The sequence below is a fragment of the Kogia breviceps genome, chromosome 2 (genome assembly GCF_026419965.1).
Source record: "Kogia breviceps isolate mKogBre1 chromosome 2, mKogBre1 haplotype 1, whole genome shotgun sequence".
Classification (NCBI taxonomy): Eukaryota; Metazoa; Chordata; class Mammalia; order Artiodactyla; family Physeteridae; genus Kogia; species Kogia breviceps.
In genome coordinates, this window is record NC_081311.1 from 177,076,648 (window position 1) to 177,096,274 (window position 19,627).

General features: G+C 33.6%; 1 protein-coding gene across 8 annotated transcripts in view; it reads right to left on the reverse strand.

Moving 5' to 3' along the window:
• The window catches only part of ERBB4 (erb-b2 receptor tyrosine kinase 4), a 1,132,189-nt gene that overhangs the window by 527,467 nt on the left and 585,095 nt on the right, over window positions 1-19,627 (reverse strand). For all 8 annotated transcript variants that reach the window (XM_067026813.1, XM_067026811.1, XM_059053753.2 and 5 more), the window contains exon 3: window positions 2,179-2,365. In XM_067026813.1, the coding sequence (XP_066882914.1) occupies window positions 2,179-2,365 (187 nt within the window). The remainder of the gene's footprint in view (window positions 1-2,178; window positions 2,366-19,627) is intronic.

The window sequence follows — 19,627 nt, forward strand, 5'->3', positions numbered from 1 at the left end:
ACCTAGAACACTGAACTCTTTAAGATATCACTGTAGAGCAACCTTTATCCCCAATTCCTCTTTGATGAAGAGCTGAACAGTTATGTGTCTCCTGTCCTTCCTCATACATTCTTACACACAAACACAGTCATGCTTACTGTATAACTTCTGATTTTCAAAATTGGAGTTACACTCTTGATCTTATTACCTAAACTACGATCAATGATTCTAGATTATCTCTAGGAATAACGTTGGCTCGTAATTGTCAACCATGTAATAAATATATTAAAATATCTGGAAATTTTCCAAATTGTCTAAATTTTCCACCAGTTATTTTGCTGTACTTTTCATTAATTCATATTCAAAAAAGGAATTAATAATAACTCTTGAACAAATACATATTTTTAATAAATACTCAAATCATTCTTTTATTCATTTATTAATTACCCATCTCTACTGCTGCACAGGAAAATATAAGGCTTTTTGGCAACTTAGGGAATAATAATATTTTAAAAATAATAGTGTTATATTTTGATATGAAACAAGTCAAACAACTGTCACAATCATAAGTAAGATGTGGGGTAAGCTCACTCAATAGACAAGGGATGTTGAAATGTGGCAGAGTTTGACAAAATAACTCCTTTTTAACTTTTTAATGGTATTGATGTTAAATGTCGAAATAAATAAGAGAACTCTTTAAAGACTAATTTTCTGTGTGAAAAGATTCTTCAAATAGCACATATTTTGGAATAACATAATTTAAGTATCAAAAATTTGAGGATACATTTATTCAATTTTTCTTTAATATAATCAGAGGAAAATCATGAAGAAAACACAATGCCTCCTAGGCAAGTTTTAACTAGATCATGTTATTTTTAGATTCCTAATTTCAATCATTCAATTTTTCTCTATCTGTTCCATTTCCAAAAATCTTCCTCCTATCATTATTTCCATGCAAGTAGCAATTTAGTCAAATATCCTGCTCTTTAGTAAGAAGACTATCTTTGAAAGAAAAAAAAGGTAAAAATGTTGATGAAGGAATCTATAAATTCTGAGCAATTTGCATTTACCATTATGTCATCAATTCTATAGCAATCATGTTCAAAATAAATAACATAATCAACACTCCTTTCTTCATCCAAAATATTCCAATTTTAGCTCATGTATGGATAGCTATGAAGCTACTTCTAACTTAAAATTATATATTTTATGTCCGCTATAAATAAAAGAAGCATATAATTTTAATAACCTGACAATATTAATCTTATCTGTTTCTTAATATTTTAAGGCAATACTTCTAAAATATTTCAGATTCCAATATCAAGAAACATCACCACTGTGTGGACTCAAACACACGCAAAGTCAATAGATATTTTGATGCAAAATATATATATCATATTAATTTAGATTAAATTAATAGTTCAAACTCCTTTTTCCCACTGTGATATAATTACTAATTCGTGCATTTTGGTTACAGGCACATATGGCAAAATTCACAATTAGAATCCCTGTACCAAAACTCTGAACTATATGAATTGAAAAGATATCAATGGGATTGCAAGGACCAGCTTACAAAACAAATTCCCGCAAAGTGTTTTAAGTAGCAAGATGATAATTTAAGTTGTTAGCAATTACCTATTTCCAATCTTAGGGGGAAAAAAATCACTGATGATATTAAAGCATTATGAGAAAGAATTACTCATGGCATTTAGTGAGTTACTCAATAAAAGAAATCAAAACTGGATTAATACATTAGATATGTTTTTTTAAAATAAGGGATTATACAAAAAGCTAGATTAGTGGAACTAGATATAATGGTTTGTGTATTTACTGAGCTGTAATGAAAGTGAAAGTTAGGGTATTATTGCAGAGATTTGATGATATGGTTCACTATTCACTTAAGACCACCAAACATAGCATTCTTAAACCTGCTTCATATCTCAGTTTTCAGTCACTGAGCATTTCCTTTGAGCGTACTTCTGCTCAACTGAGATACAGTCAGACTGCATTTACAATATCTGTACATAAAACAAGGGCATTGCAGGGCATCATTTCTCATAAAATGAATAAATAGTATATATTTAAATGCTTTATAATGTTCCTCAATGTAATACACACTGGAGAAACCATACACCCATATGTGTGTGTCTATTATATTGACAATAAGAGTACATTTGCTATTTTATATATTTTCCTTACCAGTCAAGTTCTTCAATCCAAGTTCTTGAAGTCCAAAGTTTCCATCTTTTCTGTAGTTTAAAAATATTGCCAAGGCATATCGATCTTCATAAAGTTTTGTCCCACGAATAATACGTAAATTCTCCAGAGGCAGATAGCGAAACTGATTAAGAGCCACCAACACGTAGCCTGTGACTTCTCTTATAGACTGAAAAGACACAAACAATTGCCTGTGTTAAATAATTAAAAACTGTTTGTCAGTATGTTTATGTAGTCATTTAGATAAAAATGAGTTATTTAATTCCAATTTTCAGCTTTTAATTGAATACACTAATTTCCACATTACATATAAATAATTGCCTTGACACACAAGATCACAAGGGTTAGAATCTCATTTGAAGAATTAGCTGTATTTTTTTTAAAGTCATGAATGTGCTTATAGTAAAAAGAATGAATTTTACTGTATGAAGCATTCTTCATATCTGAGATCTGAATATAATGAAAGGAATAAAGATCTCATTCTCCGACAGACTAACATGAGGTAAGAACACATAACCATCAATCAAACTTTATATTTAAAAAAACCAAATTGGTAAACTTATCACAAATAAAACAAAGATGCATTAGTTTGTAGACTGTAGACTGTGGGACAGATTTCAAGCTGCTATATTAGTGTTTAAATCTATAGTTATCAAAGAACAATTGCTTTATACATCTCTGGTGAATATATGCATATACATATATATATACATTTGCATTGGATACTGATTATGGTTTCTAATTTGATTACAACCACAATTTTTATTTTGACTGTTTATTGTTTAAGTGTAGTTATCTATAATATAAGTTAGTTACTTAAAGGTTTGTGAGACATTTTAAAGCAAAAATAAGTCACAAAAAAGGCTTTAGGCTTCATCTAAAGCTATAGTTTTTAGTAAAATGCACATAATGACAGTAATGGATATACATCTTATTTTTTAATTAAACATAATTCAAAAGTGCTCAAATATTTGATACTATTTAATGTCAATTTCATGCTATTTTAGATCTCTTAATTTCAGATGTCCCAATGCTCAGGCCTTGGTCCTCTCTTCTATCTACTCTTCGCGCCTTGTCTTACCCAATTTTAAGGTTGATGATCTCCAAACTTTTACCTCCAAACTCTCTCCTAAACTCCAGACTCATAACCAAGCCTACTCTGCATCTTCACTTGGGTGCCTCATAGGCTTCTCAGATACACCTTCCCAAGACTGAACATCTATCTTCCTTCCCCATCCTCCCAACAGTCTGGGTCATCTTAGTTGATGTCAATCCATCCTTCCTGTTATTCAGGCCAAAGTCTTGGGATCATTCTTGATTTCCCTTTCCCACACCAAATGCAATTCATCCTATTTGTTCTATCTTTAAAAGGATTAGCAATTCACCCACTTAGGGCATCCACTGGTATCCTCTGAGCCAGCATCATTCTTCATCCAGATTACTGTAACGGGTCTTCCTGTTTCTACTCTTGATCTCTTTTGGTGTATTCTCAGTTAAGGCTAGCCCTGATGTTTTTAAAACATAGATCAAATCATGACACTTCAATTCTTAAAACTGATGTGCCTCCCAAATCACTCAGAGTAATAGTCAAAGTTCTTTCAAGGATGAGTCAAAACCTATATCTGTGTTGTCCAGTAGAGCAACCGTTAATCGTGGCTATTGAACAGCTGAAATGTAGCTAGTATGAACTGAGATGTGTTGTCAGTGTAAAATACACTCTGGATTTCAAATATTGCATGTTGAAATGAAAACATTTTAGGTAAACTGATTTTTACTAGATGCATTATTAAAGTTGATTTTTACCTGTTTCTTTGTACCTTTTTTGTGGCTACATGAAAATTTTTAATTACATTTTTATGGCTCTCATTGTATTTCTACTGGACAGTGCTACACTGTATGATCTGGTCATCATTCTTTTTCTGACTTCTCTTTTTAACTCTACACCTTGCTCACTCTTTCCAGATTTGCTGGTCTCTTTGCTGTTCTTTCAACATGCTGAGCATGGTCCTACCTCGAGGTGCTCACTGTACTTTTAAGGGCCTGAGCTTCTCTCCCTCTTGTTATCTTCTTTGCTGATTTCCTCACTGCCTTCAAGTTTTTGCTCAAATCTACCTTCTCAGTTGAGGCCAAGTCTGACTGATCTATTTAACATGGCAACCCTCCCATCTTTCCTTGCTCGAATTTTTATTGTTTCTACAGTATTTCTCACACTCTAACATACTATATAGCTTATATATTTACTACATTTCATATTTATAGTCTTTTTCTCTATTTCCCAGAATATAAGCACTATAAGGGCAAACATTTTAATTTGTTCACTCATGTTTCCCAGGGGACCAGAACAGTGCTAATACTTAGTAAGAAACCAACAAATGTTTGCTGAACACTGTGGCTCTTCTTTGGCCATACCTTCACTGCTAGGTAGTCTACAGTCCAGAGGAGTACCGACCCGCAGTCTGCAATGCCTTCTTCTAGACAGATCATGCTCCAAACCCCTGTGAACCCAGAATTCCACTCCTCAAAAGCCACACACACACACACCCAAGTACAGGGCTTGTAATATCTTTCCCAGTTCTGTTCTGTTCCCCAGACCACAGACTGTGCTACCAATTTGCATACAGTTAAGAAAGAAGGGTGGTGCAGGTGCAGATGTTTAAGGGGAGAGTGTATGGATGCTGGATGTGTGGACTAGAGTGTCCATTCACTTGTGTGCAAGACCTCTCACAAAACTGGATAGAACTAGATGAAGGAGGGGCTGCAAGCTGGAGGCCATCTCTCTCTATGCCACCATATTCCTGAAGAGTCCAAAAATTCTAACATTTCACTTGGCTTTCCAGGTTGTTATAAAGATATATCCATCAAAATGGGAGGATAGAACTTATTTTATTGAATAACATTTGCTTGATTTATAATAAACAATAAGCCCCACAATATGTAGGCCTCCATGTATACTCTTGTCCCAGTCCACAATTCTTAAGGACAAACATGCTACCACTTATCATCGTGATGAGTAGAATGCTAATAGAGCAAAGGTGGCAACAAAGAGGCAAGGGACACATGAAACTACTCATGTCTGGCATCGAATTGGGAACTCTATGTCACAACGGGAATTCCTGAGACACTGAGCATTTTGGATTGAAGAGATGAATGCTCTGGGGAATGGGAAGAGGGGTTAAAGATCAGCAGTGGCATGCATTGTTTGCATGCTACAATTTGTTTTAAAATCACACTTGCCTGGAATGGTGGAGCCCTAGAGCCCTACAAGTTCTCCTTCAACCACTGTTCCAATGATTGAGCTGTTATCCCTTTGAGTTCTTAAAAGAGAGATCATAAACACTTTCTAACATCATTTGGTCTAAAAAGTAAAATTATTTCATTCATTATAAAAATAATTTATTTTTTGGCTTGTATATAATTATTATCAGCTGCTCTAGGTTACAATAATAGCACTATAATAAATGTTGGGGCAGAGAATATATTATCAATCCTTTGTCTAAAACATATTGTAATATCCATCATTCTTCCTAACAAACTCACCATTAGCTCTAATTTCACCTAAGAAGTGGATCTTTTTTAACAAAAACTGTAAAAATCTATTGGCTTATCTTAGGATAGAAGGTCACATTGATGGGATTATCAGAGAAAACACAGGTGAAGCACACTCAGGAAAAGGAAGAGGTTTATGAGCAAAGACACAATGTCAGTAGACAATTCTGCAGTGTTTATTAGAGGGATAAATTCTTTTTAGCTATTAATTGATAAAGATGCACCATTTGGCATGGCTTTTGGACCACACATTAGCAGAGTCTACAAATAACCTGCAAATAATGAAGTCTTTAGTATAAAAAGTGTTATGGATATAAGCCAAGAACAATGGTGAAAATATAGAATCAACTAATCATAGAAGAGGATGCTCCAAGTGCCCTTAGCTACATGAGAAAGTAAAATATAACTAAGAGCATCTTTGTTTTCACATAGTATTTAATGTATAAATATTTGAATTAATTGCATTGTAAAATGTATGTACTCCTCATTCCAGAGTGTGCATTAAAGTATTCTTAGAAACATATTTGTTATCTTCATAAAAGGTCAGGTTAATAGCAACAGCTACTCCCTTGTCCAGATTCTGGGACTGGAGGGATTTACTGTTTTAATTGAGATTCTTGTGTCTAAAATGAGTCACTTTCATTACCCATTCTGCTTATTTATTACCCCCTGGTCTTGCAAAATAATGCATGTAACTTAACCATTAGCTTAACAAATAATCCCTTTGCAGTGGGAACTCTGGGCATCAAGATGTGTTAATGCTGAGAAAGCATATGTTCAAACCATTTTGAACAAAGCCACCCATGAGTAGGTGATATGTAATTCATTCATGATGAATTATTTGCTAATAATTATGGTGAAGATCCTATTCACTCATCCCACATACCACTAACTCCTACACAGCAAGTAATGTAAATATTAAGAGGAAAAAGATTAAGCAAATCCCTCAACCCAAGATTTATATCTGGAGGGGCTCATGGAATCAAAAAAATTTTAAAGAATTATGGGAGATGAATATAAAATTCTTATATTTAAAAGCCACAAATATGCCTTGATTTTGTCCTCTTAAGTTTTCTGTCTTCTGGAATTCAGAGCCACATTCTTGTAGGTACTCTTAAAACCTTTCTGGGAACAAATATCTTGAAACATCTCAATGGGAAACTCCACTGCAGATAACATGAGCTACCAGGCATACTGACTGCAAATAAAATTACAGGAAGCAACTTAGTAATGGCAGGACTGCTTAATAATGAAAAAGGGTCAGTAACATGCTTATGAGTTAATCGGCAGGTCACTAAGAATTCTGGGTAAAAAGTAAGAGATACCTAATGGTCAGTTAAGCTTACAATGTCTGATTAGGTCACATAATCATGTTAGTTATTCATTGTTCCTTTCTTTTCAGCCATTAGAAAGAATGTGAGCAGCACAAGACTTTTAAATGTCTCAAAAATTTTTATAAAAATAAAAACAAGTTTTAAGCATATGGACTTATCTGTGGAAAGTATAATGTTAAGAAATGTGGGCTCAACTGCCAGGCAAAGCCAGGCGATGCTTTCTAACGTTGTGGTGTTGATCAAGATGTTTATCCTCTCTGAGCCTCAGTTTCTTCATCTTTAAAAAATAAATAGCAATGCCTCTCTTATAAAGGTGTTTTAAGGATTAGAAGATATAAGACAAATGTCTGTAAGAGTTCAGCAACTGCTAGCTATTACAAACACTGTTAGCTCTGTTAATAGCCAAGGCAGATGAACTATCTGTGGACAATCGGAGTTGAAGACAAAAATATTTGTAACATAAGAACATTTTCCTTTATCCTCTTTGTTGTGTGACCTTCAGTATGTTTATATTTTGCCACTTCAACTTGCAATTTATTCCTAAATTATCGAATTGGTTCCTTATATTGTTTCTGTGTATGTTATAGCCCTTAGTACAGACCCTGGCACTGAAAAGAGATTCAATAATGACTGTTGAATGAAAAAGGAGAATGCAATGCTTAAGGTCCTTTTAGATATTGTTTTCCATGGAAAATGATTTTATGAACCTTCTGATAATAACAAAACATTCTTTGAACAACACAATCATGACGTGTCGAAGGACCACAGTGGTTAAGTAGAAATCATCAGAATGCACCAGAAAAGAGAAAACCCTGGCTCTGGTTCTGGTTCAGTATGGTTAGTCCCAGGAAACTGCCTATTCTGTCAAATGAAGACTGAATACCCACCTACAGACATATCTCTCCTTGTGGTGCAAGCTGCTGCTGACTAATACTGATTGATTTCCATTGTCAATGTATGCTTTGACACAGCTACTTTGTTCAAGGAGTGAATACCATTGACAATCATTAAACTTTTAAATGCTTCAAAACTCTTCTAATCCAAGGGACAATTTGTTGCCCATGGCATTTGATGATGGAAATCAAAAGAAATGGAAAAACGAAAGAAATCTGACCAACTTCTCATACCATATTAGCAATAAACTTAGAAAAAAAATGCATGGTTTGTTCTGAAGGACAGAAATTCATAACCATTTTTCCCACATAATATTTTAAGAAAAAAATGTTAAATCTGCAGTTATAAACTTCCCAGTATTTTCAGTGGGTGCCATTCAACCAAAGATTAGAAGAGATTGTACTGCTGCACTGGGCTTTCCATTTACCTTCAGATCAGATCATTCCAGAAAAATCAGTCTTTATTATTTCTAAATCTCTATTGCATTTCACAACTCTTATAACCACTGTTCATTTTTTTTTGTATTTGAAACAATTCTCTTATTCTTTAATTACAGTTGATTTTGTCTAATTTTGTACTTAGTGGGAATAGCAAATAGTTCCTTAAATGTTCCTTCATGTACCTTAAGATTCAACTGATTGCAGTACCTCACAATTTCTGAATATTTAATCAGTGTTTAGGGAAAATTTTACACATACTAAAATCAACAATACATTCTTGGCTAAATGTGTAAAACACTGTTTTCTAGATTTTTTCCTACTCAAATTATATATCAATTCCTTGTTATTTTTCTTTAATATAGGCACCTTTGAAAATATACCTATTTACTTTTGTCAAGACTTTCTGTAGCAAGTCAAAATAGTTCTGAATTCCTAACTTCTACTCCAGTGCCTTATGCACTCATACCCAATTAGGTATTATCCACAAGTAATACTAACATATTCCATTAGTCAAGATGTATACAAATATAATAGTGATTACTTATGATAAGTAGACTTGAATTAAATAAATCTGTAGTATCACAGAGAATAGTGGAGAGCAGAGAACTATGGGAGTGGGGGATTGGGAGAAAAACCCCCTCTGCTCGTAGTGACTGCAGAATTTATGTGTTCTCTGATGGTGACAAATGTAGTAGCAAATTGTAACCTCTCTGACAGTAGGGCTTTCCATTAAGTTTCCCTAGGCAATTAATTTCTGTCTCTGCCTTTATAGCAAATCTGGGAATTTCTAAAGCAGAGAATATTCTTAACTATGATAAGATATTAAGAAATTTACCACAAAAAAATTAGTAAGCGTATAGCAACCATTACATATTCCTGTTGCATAGACACAGAAGTTGACTGTCAAATATTTAACTCACATGTGAAACCTCCAAACATTATAGTGTATTTGGCTTTAGAATATTGCTTTCAGTTTTCCCACTTTCCTTAAAAATCCAATGATTAGACCATACTGGCAAGCAGGAGCTCAAAGTCTGATCTAGTTAGATTTGGGAAAATAGAGTAATGCAAAATGTCAGGTACCTGACTGTGGTAGATTTAAATTCATGCTCATTTTATACAGCATGAAATAACACTCAAGAGACAGAGAATCTAATCCAGTTCTTCCCAGCAAAACTGCAATCTCTCAGCTATTACCAGCCAGTCTCTTATGTGCTAGTACTGCTACCACCCCTACTCTCTAAGAAATCTACAGGCTATTCATTCATCACTGGCCACCTAGCCAGCTTTCAACCCATGACTTCCTTGCAGTGAATACCATAGTTCCATTGAAAAGAGAACTACTTATCTCACCTCTCTCAAAGTAATCATCTTTTTTCTTTGTCCTCTATATCTTTCTTAGCTGGCCAGAGGGTTCTTAATAGTCCCCCTTCAGATCTACATTCCTAATTGGTCCTTCATCTCCTGACCTTATCTTGCCTATACTGCCATATCATAGACATTTTACACTAGAATTAGATTGTACAAATTAAATTGGTAGCCTTTGTAAATCCACTTACATAATCACACACAAATCTCAATTTTAAGTGTCTATATTTAAAAAAAAGAAAATCTGTACTGTTAAAATTTCCATCATCTCTAATTTAAAAATATTTTTCCCATGTGTTTATACAGGTTGGATTATATTTTTAAACCTCAATTCCAAATTGACATTTTAATACTCTTTTATAATTATCTAAAATATAGTATTGAGATTTAGTGTTTCTGGATCAAGATGGTGAAGTAGGAAATTCCTGAGTTCACCCCCTTCCATGGACACACCAAAGCTACAAATATATACACAAAAGTTATCTCTCAAAAAAACCCAAAGGCTAGCAGAACAGGTTTTCTACAACTAAAGATACAAAGAAAAGGACACACTGAGATGGCTATGAGGGGCAGAGATGCGGTCTGATTAGAAGTCTCACTTTTGGTGTGGCCACGCACAAGTAGTGGGATATCACAACCATGAAAGTCCCCCTGAGGAGCAAGGAGGCTGAGCCCATAAGGCTCCCCAGGCTGTGGAGCCTGGACTGGGAAGACCCCATAACATCTGGCTTTAAAACCAGCAGAGCTTACATCTGAAAAAGCAGGAGGGTTGTGGGAAACTGAGACTTTACTCTTGAAGGGACTGCACACACACACACCATGGCAAACTAAAACCAAAATCCTACAACAGATACACAAAAAATAAATTAAAAGAAATGCAAATATAGGACTAACAAGAGTCCGCAAATCACAAAGGAATAGGACAAGAGAAGAAGAAAGGAACAGAGAAGAACTATTAAAACAATCAGGAAACAATTAACAAAATGGCAATAAGTATGCTTATCAATAATTATGTTAAGTATAAATAGACTAAATGCCCCAATCAAAAGACATAGGTGGCTGACTGAAGAAAAGAACAAAACTAACAAACAACCACCCCCAACAAATAAAACAGTACCCATATATGTGCTGCCTATACAAAACTCACTTCAGATCGAAATATACATACACACAGACTAAAAGTGAAAGGATGGAAAAAAGATATCCCATGCAAAGGAAAACAGAAATAAAGCTAGAATAACAATATTAGACAAAATACAACTTAAAACAAAGACTGTAACAAGAGACAAAGAAGGGCATTATAAAATGATAAAAGGCTCAATCTAACAAGACGTATAACACTTGTAAATACTTATGCATCCAACACAGAAGCACCTAAATACGTAAAGCAAATATTAACAGACATAAAGAGAGATATTGATAGTAATAAAATAATAGTAGGGCTGACCTACATCAATGGATAAATTATCCAGACAGAAGATCAATAAAGAAACATTGGTCTTAATTGACACATTAGATCACATAGACTTAATAGGATATATAGAACATTCCACCCCAAAACAGAAGAATAAACATTACTTTCAACTGAACATGAAACATTCTCCAGGATAGATCACATGTTAGGCAACCCTCTTTAAATTTAAGATTGAAATCATATCAAGCATCTTTTCCAACCACAACAGTATGGAACTAGAAAGCAATTACAAGATAAAATAATGGAAAAAACCACAAACACATGAAGGCTAAACAACATACTACTAAACATCCGTGGGACAGTGAAGACATCAAAGAGGAAATTTTTAAAAATACGTTGAGACAAATGAAAATGAAAACACAACATTCCAATATTTATGGAACACAACAAAAGCAGTTCTAAGAGGAATAGCCAAAGCAATCTTGAGAAAAAAGAACAAAGCTGAAGGTATCATGGTCCCTGACTTCAGACTATACTACAGATCTACAGTCATTAAAACAATATTGTTCTGGCACAAAAACAGACATATAGATCAATGGTACAGACTAGAGGGCCCAGAAATAAACCCATACATCTATGGTCAATTAATTTATGACAAAGGAGGCAAGAATATAAAATGGAAAAAAGACAGTCTCTTCAATAAGTGGTGGTTGTAAAACTGAACTGCATGTAAAAGAATGAAATTAGATAATTTTCTCACACCATATACAAAAATGAACTGAAAATGGATTAAAGACCTAAATATAAGACCGGAAACCATAAAACTCCTAGAAGAAATCATAGGCAGAATATACATCTCTGATATAAATAATAGCAATAATTTTTTGGGTCTGTCTCTTAAGGCAAAGTAAACCAAAGCAAAAATAAACCAATGGGACCTAATTAAATTTAAAATGTTTTGCAAATAAAAGGACACCATAAACAAAACAAAAAGACAACATAGGTTGAATGGGAGAAAATATTTGCAAATGGTATGATCGTATTTGGAGTATGGTCTTTAAAAAGGTAATTAAATTAAAGTGATAAAAATAAATAAATAAATAAAGGGAGGTCATTAGGGTGGCCCTAATCCAATCACTGGTATCCTTATATGAAGAGAAATTTAGGACACAGACACACATGTAGATAAGAATATGGGAAAAGACATAAAGAGAAGACAGTCATCTATAAGCCAATGAGAAAACCAGAAGAAAACAGCCCGGATGGCAACTTGATCACAGATGTCTAGTCCCCAGAACAGTGAAAAAATAAATTTCTGTTTAAGCCACCCTGTCTGTGGTATTTTGTTATGGCAGCTCTAGCAAACTAACACACTGCCTAAATTCACATTCTAGCATTTAGCTGTGTTATACTGTGTAAATGATTTATCCTTCTGTGCCTCATTTTGTTTATCTGTAAACTAGTGATATTAAGTTCCCAAATTCCCAGCTTATTTTGAGAAGTAAATCCCTGTAAATTGCTTAAGAAAAGGCCTGGCTTACTGCAGGCTCTCAGTATTAGCTGCCATTGTTTCTTCTGAATACAGAATCTTTTGTCTTCTTTAACATGCTGCCTCTGTTACACAGCATATATTAAACTCTGCTTCTCTATTTCTAAAGGAATAACTATGTATTACCAAAGTTTAGATGAGAGAAATTCTTGATACCATTTCAATCTACAATTGAGTTACAATACAGTTTTACATTTGAGGTTTTTGTAAATGTGATTTTTCCCCTCTCAAATTGTAAAAGAGGAATATGGGCCTTCAGGAAATGACATGAAAATAGTTGGCTCTCTCGGAAAGCATCTGGGAAATGGCCTTTGAGGATTCAGAAGTTAGAGGTGACTGCTTTTGTGACTGGTCTGTTTTTATTTTTAAATGAAAAGGGTGAGCGATTTCAGAAATAGAGCCAAAGTATCAGGCTTGAATTTGACAAGACTGACAATATACACTTTAATAACTGTGTCAATATTTGCCTGTAAAAATGGAAAACAAAAGGCTTAATTTATAAAGAATAAATACTTGCTTGAGTCATCTCTTACAACGACAACAAGGTCTTATGTTACTTACATGTAATTAATGCTCTTAATATTCACTTCAAACAAACACAGCACGTTTTCTATAGATATCTGTAGGTACAGTAAGGACTACAGACATGATAGGAACTGAGATCATGGGCCTTGAGACTAGGTACTAAAATGTTTTTCTTATTTAGTATGCTTTTGCAAGTCAAAACTTTCTAAGTGGGTATTAACTGTTCCTGATAATTATATTCATTCATATTTATTCAGTGTTTTCTGTATGTGAAACATTTTTATAGGCCTTATACCATTTCCTGGTCACATCAACTCTTTAAGTACTATTATCTCCATTTTACAGATGAAGAAACTAGAGTTAAATAATATGCCCAAAGGAACATAGACAAAAAAAGTGAATAAGGAAATATTAAAAACAACAACAGCAACGAAGATTTGTCTCATTCCAGAGCTTTAAAATCCCAGTCATTTTAGATATAGCCTTCAAAAAAGAAATACATCTTCTTTTCAAATTTTTTGGAGCAATTTCAGATTCTGGATCTGGAGCAAGAACTTTATAAGATGACTTGAAACATCACATTATGCCAAGTAGTGAGGATGTTATCACAAATTACTATGACCAGGTCAAAAGGGTTTAAGAACCAATTGACAGAGATCCTTCCCAGCTACTGATTGGGGAATTTGAATTCCAAAAATGATAATAATAATAACAAATGACTGAGTTCCATGAAACACATTTAAATCTATGAGATCATAATAATATTAAACTAATGAGTCACCTTTGGACAGTAACATATGAGTTGTAACACTGGGTAACCTAATAATAGATTTAAAGCATGTATTTATAAAGTATTCCAACTAATGAATAAGAAAAAAGTCAAAATGAGTATTAATCAGCATTGGTTTATTAATTGTAACAAATATACCATACTAATATAAGATGTTAACAATAGTGGAAACTGAGTGTAATCTATATGGAAACTCTCTGTACTTTCTTTACAACTTACCTATGCAACTAAACCTTCTAAAAATAAAATTTATTTTAAAAATTAGAGCACTATCACTCTGCTTTTTTTTGGGGGGGGGATTAATGGTTCTAGGTATTTAATTAACATCAGTGGCTGGTCACTGCAAATGATATCACAGTAATAGAGAAAATTAATAGGAGGCAATTCTGCATCGTTCTTCTGCAAGGTTTATATCAGCTTTTGTTCCAGACTACCTTTTCAAGGATGTGTGTAGCAAACAGCAATGGAATATAATGATAGTTTTCCCCTCCAGGGCAGAGGACAAATTTGTTAGCAGCCCACTTTTTAATTTTTTAATTGGGGTATACTTGCTTTACAATGTTGTGTTAGTTTCTGCTGTACAATGAAGTGAATCAACTATATGTAAACATATATCCGCCCTCCCTCTTGGATCTCCCTCCCTCCCCCACCCTCATCCCACCCATCTAAGTCACTACACAGCATGGAGCTGAGCTCCCTGTGTTATACAGCAGGTTCCCACTATCTATCTATTTTACACGTGGTAGTGTATACAGATTGAAATTTCCTATGCTCAAGAGTTCCTCCACTGTGACACAAATCCATTTTGTGTACAATACCTACCTGTGAACACTTCCCAATCACACCTATGGGAACTGCCCCAGGAGAGAGGAGAAACAATGTAAACAAGAACTGATGCTGACTGTTGTGCCATAGAGTCTCAAGTCCTTTACCAACACAAGTGCCAGGCTAAATCGTTAGCTTGCAAGCAGGTTAAAACCTCAAAACCCTTGACAGTTCTCATAACAACCAGTCATTCTGTGCCTCTAGCTGAACACACCACCACCTATGGTTTCACCAAAAGCATTGAACATGAATGTGATGAAGTCTCTGGATCCAGCTGCTGATTTGGAGGAACTAGAGAGGGCAGAAGAACATGTTGAACTCTATCATGAATAAGCAATAAAAAAAAAAAAACCCAGGTTATAGAAAATTCTATGGAAAAAAAATCATCCAGGCTTGAATGGATAAATTATAAGGGATGGGGAAGGGAAGAGGAACCTCTAATTAAAAGTTTTAAATTAAAAATAAATTACAAAATCAAACAATAATGTCTAGGGTTGCATACTTCGGTGAGTATAAAGAAATGCAAGAAAGCAATTTTACAAAAGTAAGGATGGTGGTTACTTTTGTAGAGAAATGGGTTTGAGATTAGGATGAAGCACATTGTTGAGTTCCTGGGGATGGCTAGCAAAGTGCTATTTCCTGATGTAGACTAACAGTTACAAGACTGTATACCTTTATAAATTTCTGAAACTGGTTTTTGTTTTGTGAAGTTTTCAATATTTGCATTGCATGTGTAACATAACGGTTATAAAAAGATGTTATTTGATGGTAAACACAAGGAAGCACACAAAGGTGTCTCTTTATGTCTACATATTTTACCACTTGATATCTGAAATTTAGGAATCAAGCAATTTCAGATTGCATGATATTCCTTGCTATCAAGTCCTCTCTATTCAGACTCAGGAACTGAATATGTTAGTAAGGCACGGTTGTGCAATCTAGGCAGAAAGAATAACATGTCTTATGGCAAAGTGCCTTGAGAGAGTCTGTTGTGTTCACAGGTCTAAAAGTCCCAAACTGAAAATGAGGCCAGGAAGACAGGAGATACAACTGGAAAAAAGGTAATGTAGGAATTCCAAATTTTATCTTCCAAGCAGCAGGGATTTAATGGCACTGTCTACAGGAATGAGGCTGTGATTTGTTTTGTAGAATTATCTGCCTGGTTTCAGTGTAAAAATGGGGCAGGATGATGAGAGGCTTGTAGAGAGAGAAAAGTAAGGAAATTCTTGCCAAGCAAGAGATGATGGTGGCAGTGAATACAGAATAGCTGGGGATGAGATTCCAGCCATCTTTCTGAGATGGAATAACAAATACTTCAGTGACTTACTGGATATGGGGATTAAGGAAGAAAATAAAACAGGAAATGACTTCAGTTCTTTTTAGTTTGGGTGATTCAGTAGATGGAGTGATCATTAACTGGGTGAAAGAACAAATTTGTGAATATGTGAACGTTTGGTTTTCTGAAGCTAAATTAACATACTCTTCTTTGCAAATTCTTTTAAATGATATTATCATCTGCATATCTATTAAATCTGATATATTTTTCTGTTTGTTTTTTAACTTAAAAATAAATTATGTTAGCACCTGTGATTTAATATATATTTATGGTTGTTGGTTTTTATTATTCCTGTATAGATATAAAACAGTGATTCTCAAGCCTTTCGCTCCCCATGGGACATTTGGCAATGTCTGGAGACATTCATAGTGGTCACACTTGGAGTGGGCTGGCATTTTGTGAGGAGAGATCTGGGTTGCCAATAAATATCATATATGCACAGGACAACCCTTGTCCACTCCCCAAAGAGAAACTTCAGATCCAAACTGTCAATAGAACTAAGACTGAAAAACTCTGCTACAAATTTATTAATCTGGGGCAACTGTTTAATTTTATCACTTGTAGGTTTTCTAAAAGTAGTGAAAATTAATAGTGTTCACTAGTGTACTGTTAACCTGATCCATAAAATGCATATACATTATGAAGAAGATTTACATGGATATTCTTATAATAATGTCTATCTTCTTAATCTAAAGTTATCCTATACATATCTAAAAATACAAGCAGGTGGAAAAATAGATATATAATAGCTATACAGGTAGACTGACAGAGATGGCTGCATGGATGCTGGATGGATGGATAAATAAATACCTATTCATATGGGTAAAGTGTACAAAAATAAATGTTTTTCTGTTTCTTTTTTTACCTCATAACCTAATTTATCAGTAGCAAAGCTTTCTATATTAATTTTTTTCATTTACTGTTAAAAAAAGCTTGCCTAATGCAACTCAGGGACATTAAGGCTAAGATGTTATATTTAGAAACAAATTTATAAACAAAGTCAGCTATTTTCTTAATAGACATAATTCTCTTTTCTCTCTGAAAAGGTATCTTTTGCTACAAAAATTATATTTTGTAGTCTCCAGGCTATACTCAGTACCCTCAGTTATTCAGTGACTAACTTAAAAAAAAAAAAAAAAAAAGTAATGTCATCTTGTTAGGAACACATGAAGAATGAACAGTCTCCTGCTAACTTCTTACATGTGTGGCAGACAAAATATTTATTATCATCTTTTTAGTTATTCTCATTTATTTTATTCCCTTTAAGCCAATAAATAAAGATATATGGTGTTTTTCTCTTCTGAGTTAACTCCATCACCTTCCACTTGGGGAAAGATTTGTTAATCACACTAGGCTTGAGTCGTGGTGCCAACACTGGATTACACTCGCAAGTGTGGCTTGCATGATATGCTCATTAACACTAGAGACGTCGATATCTTTTTCATCTCCTAGAGAATGAATGTGGATACTGTCTCCTCATTCCAATCACTGTCTTCTTTATCCATACACCAACATTATCACAGCACTAACATTTCATATGTACATTAGAACTTATAAAGACCTTCAACATAAATATCACCTTGAACCTTCAATTGGCAACCTCTGAAACAAATCACTAAATCTCAAAAGATATTTTTAGAATTATTTTTAACTCTAAAATGTGTTGAGGCTTTAAGTTCATGAACTATAAGAATCTTAGAAAGGAACTGATATTAATAAAATTACGTCATAGGTAATATTTAACACTTTTAAATGACACCCCTGGAAAACATTTCACCTCCCTTTCCTAAAACTTGCTCTTTTAATCCTGCACTAATTTCCTAAAGCAGTCCCCAATCCTAATATCTGATGCAATCTCTACTAGCTGACACATGGATATAAAACTTATAAAATATTCATGCTAAGGTCTGTTTAGCTGACACAGTTATCTCAAATCCCTTGTAGAAAGTGTCAATGTACAAAAAAATGGATAAAACAAATTAGGTCCTGGGGATTAAGTTTCTGCAGAAGGACATTTTTCTACTGCTCAAATTCAACTACCATTCCTACCACTCTTATAATTGATTACTTTTATGAACACCTACTATATAACTGGCACTGTGCTTGATGCTTTTACATATAATTTCAATTTTAATTATTATTATCCCCATCTTACCTTTCTTTTAAAGACATGTCTAACTTGATGTGTTCAATTATACCACAATTCCACCACATAGACTGTCAGCTATACTGCACAAACACAAGGCCACTACTGATTACCTAATTTTTATAATTAATTATTCCTTCATTACCACTAAATAATTTATTGACACTGACATGCCATGAAAAGGGAAAAGACAATGAGGACAGTGTATGAAAATTTTGTGCATCAAGGGTTCTATTGCAAATATTGTTATGTGTTCTGACATTAGAACAATATTCTCAGTATTTTACCAAAAAGGTCTGATAAAGATGTTATTATTCCTATAAAATTATATTAGTCCTATAAAAGTATATATCTCACTCAAAAAAGGAAAAACTAGTTTAAATTGACAATTTTAATAAGTCATAGATGTAAATGATCAATATAATCTGTATTGCTCTTAGTTATTTTAAACTACCATAAAGATATGAGTATGTTATCTTCAAAAAATATTTGTCTGAAATAATCACATTTGAATAAATGCTCTGGTGTTAAAAGGCATTTCCTAAAGTAAAAGCTCTACTTTTTTATTTTACTTCAGAGACTGAAGTAAAAATAAAACAGCTAAAATCAACCAAATTGTTATATACACGAGTTTTTATAAGTGATTAGGTAATTCAAAGCAGAAAATCAAAGATGATACTATCTTCAGAGAAGATTAAAAAAAAAAAAAAAACCTAATTGAGGTTCTGAATAATTGAAGTAACATTGAAACTTGAAAGGAAAATCCCTCTCACAAAGTATAATACCATGAAATTTAAAAAGCTATTGGTTTTCATACGTGTCTATAAACTTAAAGTTATATAAATGCATTTACTTTAATCATGTATAAAAAACATAAAGTCATGTTTAAGGAAGAAAGAGCAAAACATATTTCTCATCACATTTTATAAATTATTTCAATAGAAAATATTTCAATATTTAATTTATTTTTAAACACTAAAATGGAAAAGATAAAACCACTCAATGACACAAGGCAGATGGGTTTCTTAACATATTAGAAAATATATTTTACGTAAGTGCTTAAATAACGTTGGATTTTTTAAAGTCTATTCCGTTCTAAGTATTATATTAAAATTTTGAAAATGCTACTTGAAAAACCAATACCCTCTATTTCTTTCTAAGGGCATTAAGGCTTCAGAACACATTTTGCTCAATTTCATCTGAATTTTATCACACCTTTATAGAAAAGACAGAGCAAATGAAGGCTCATAAAGATAAAATGACT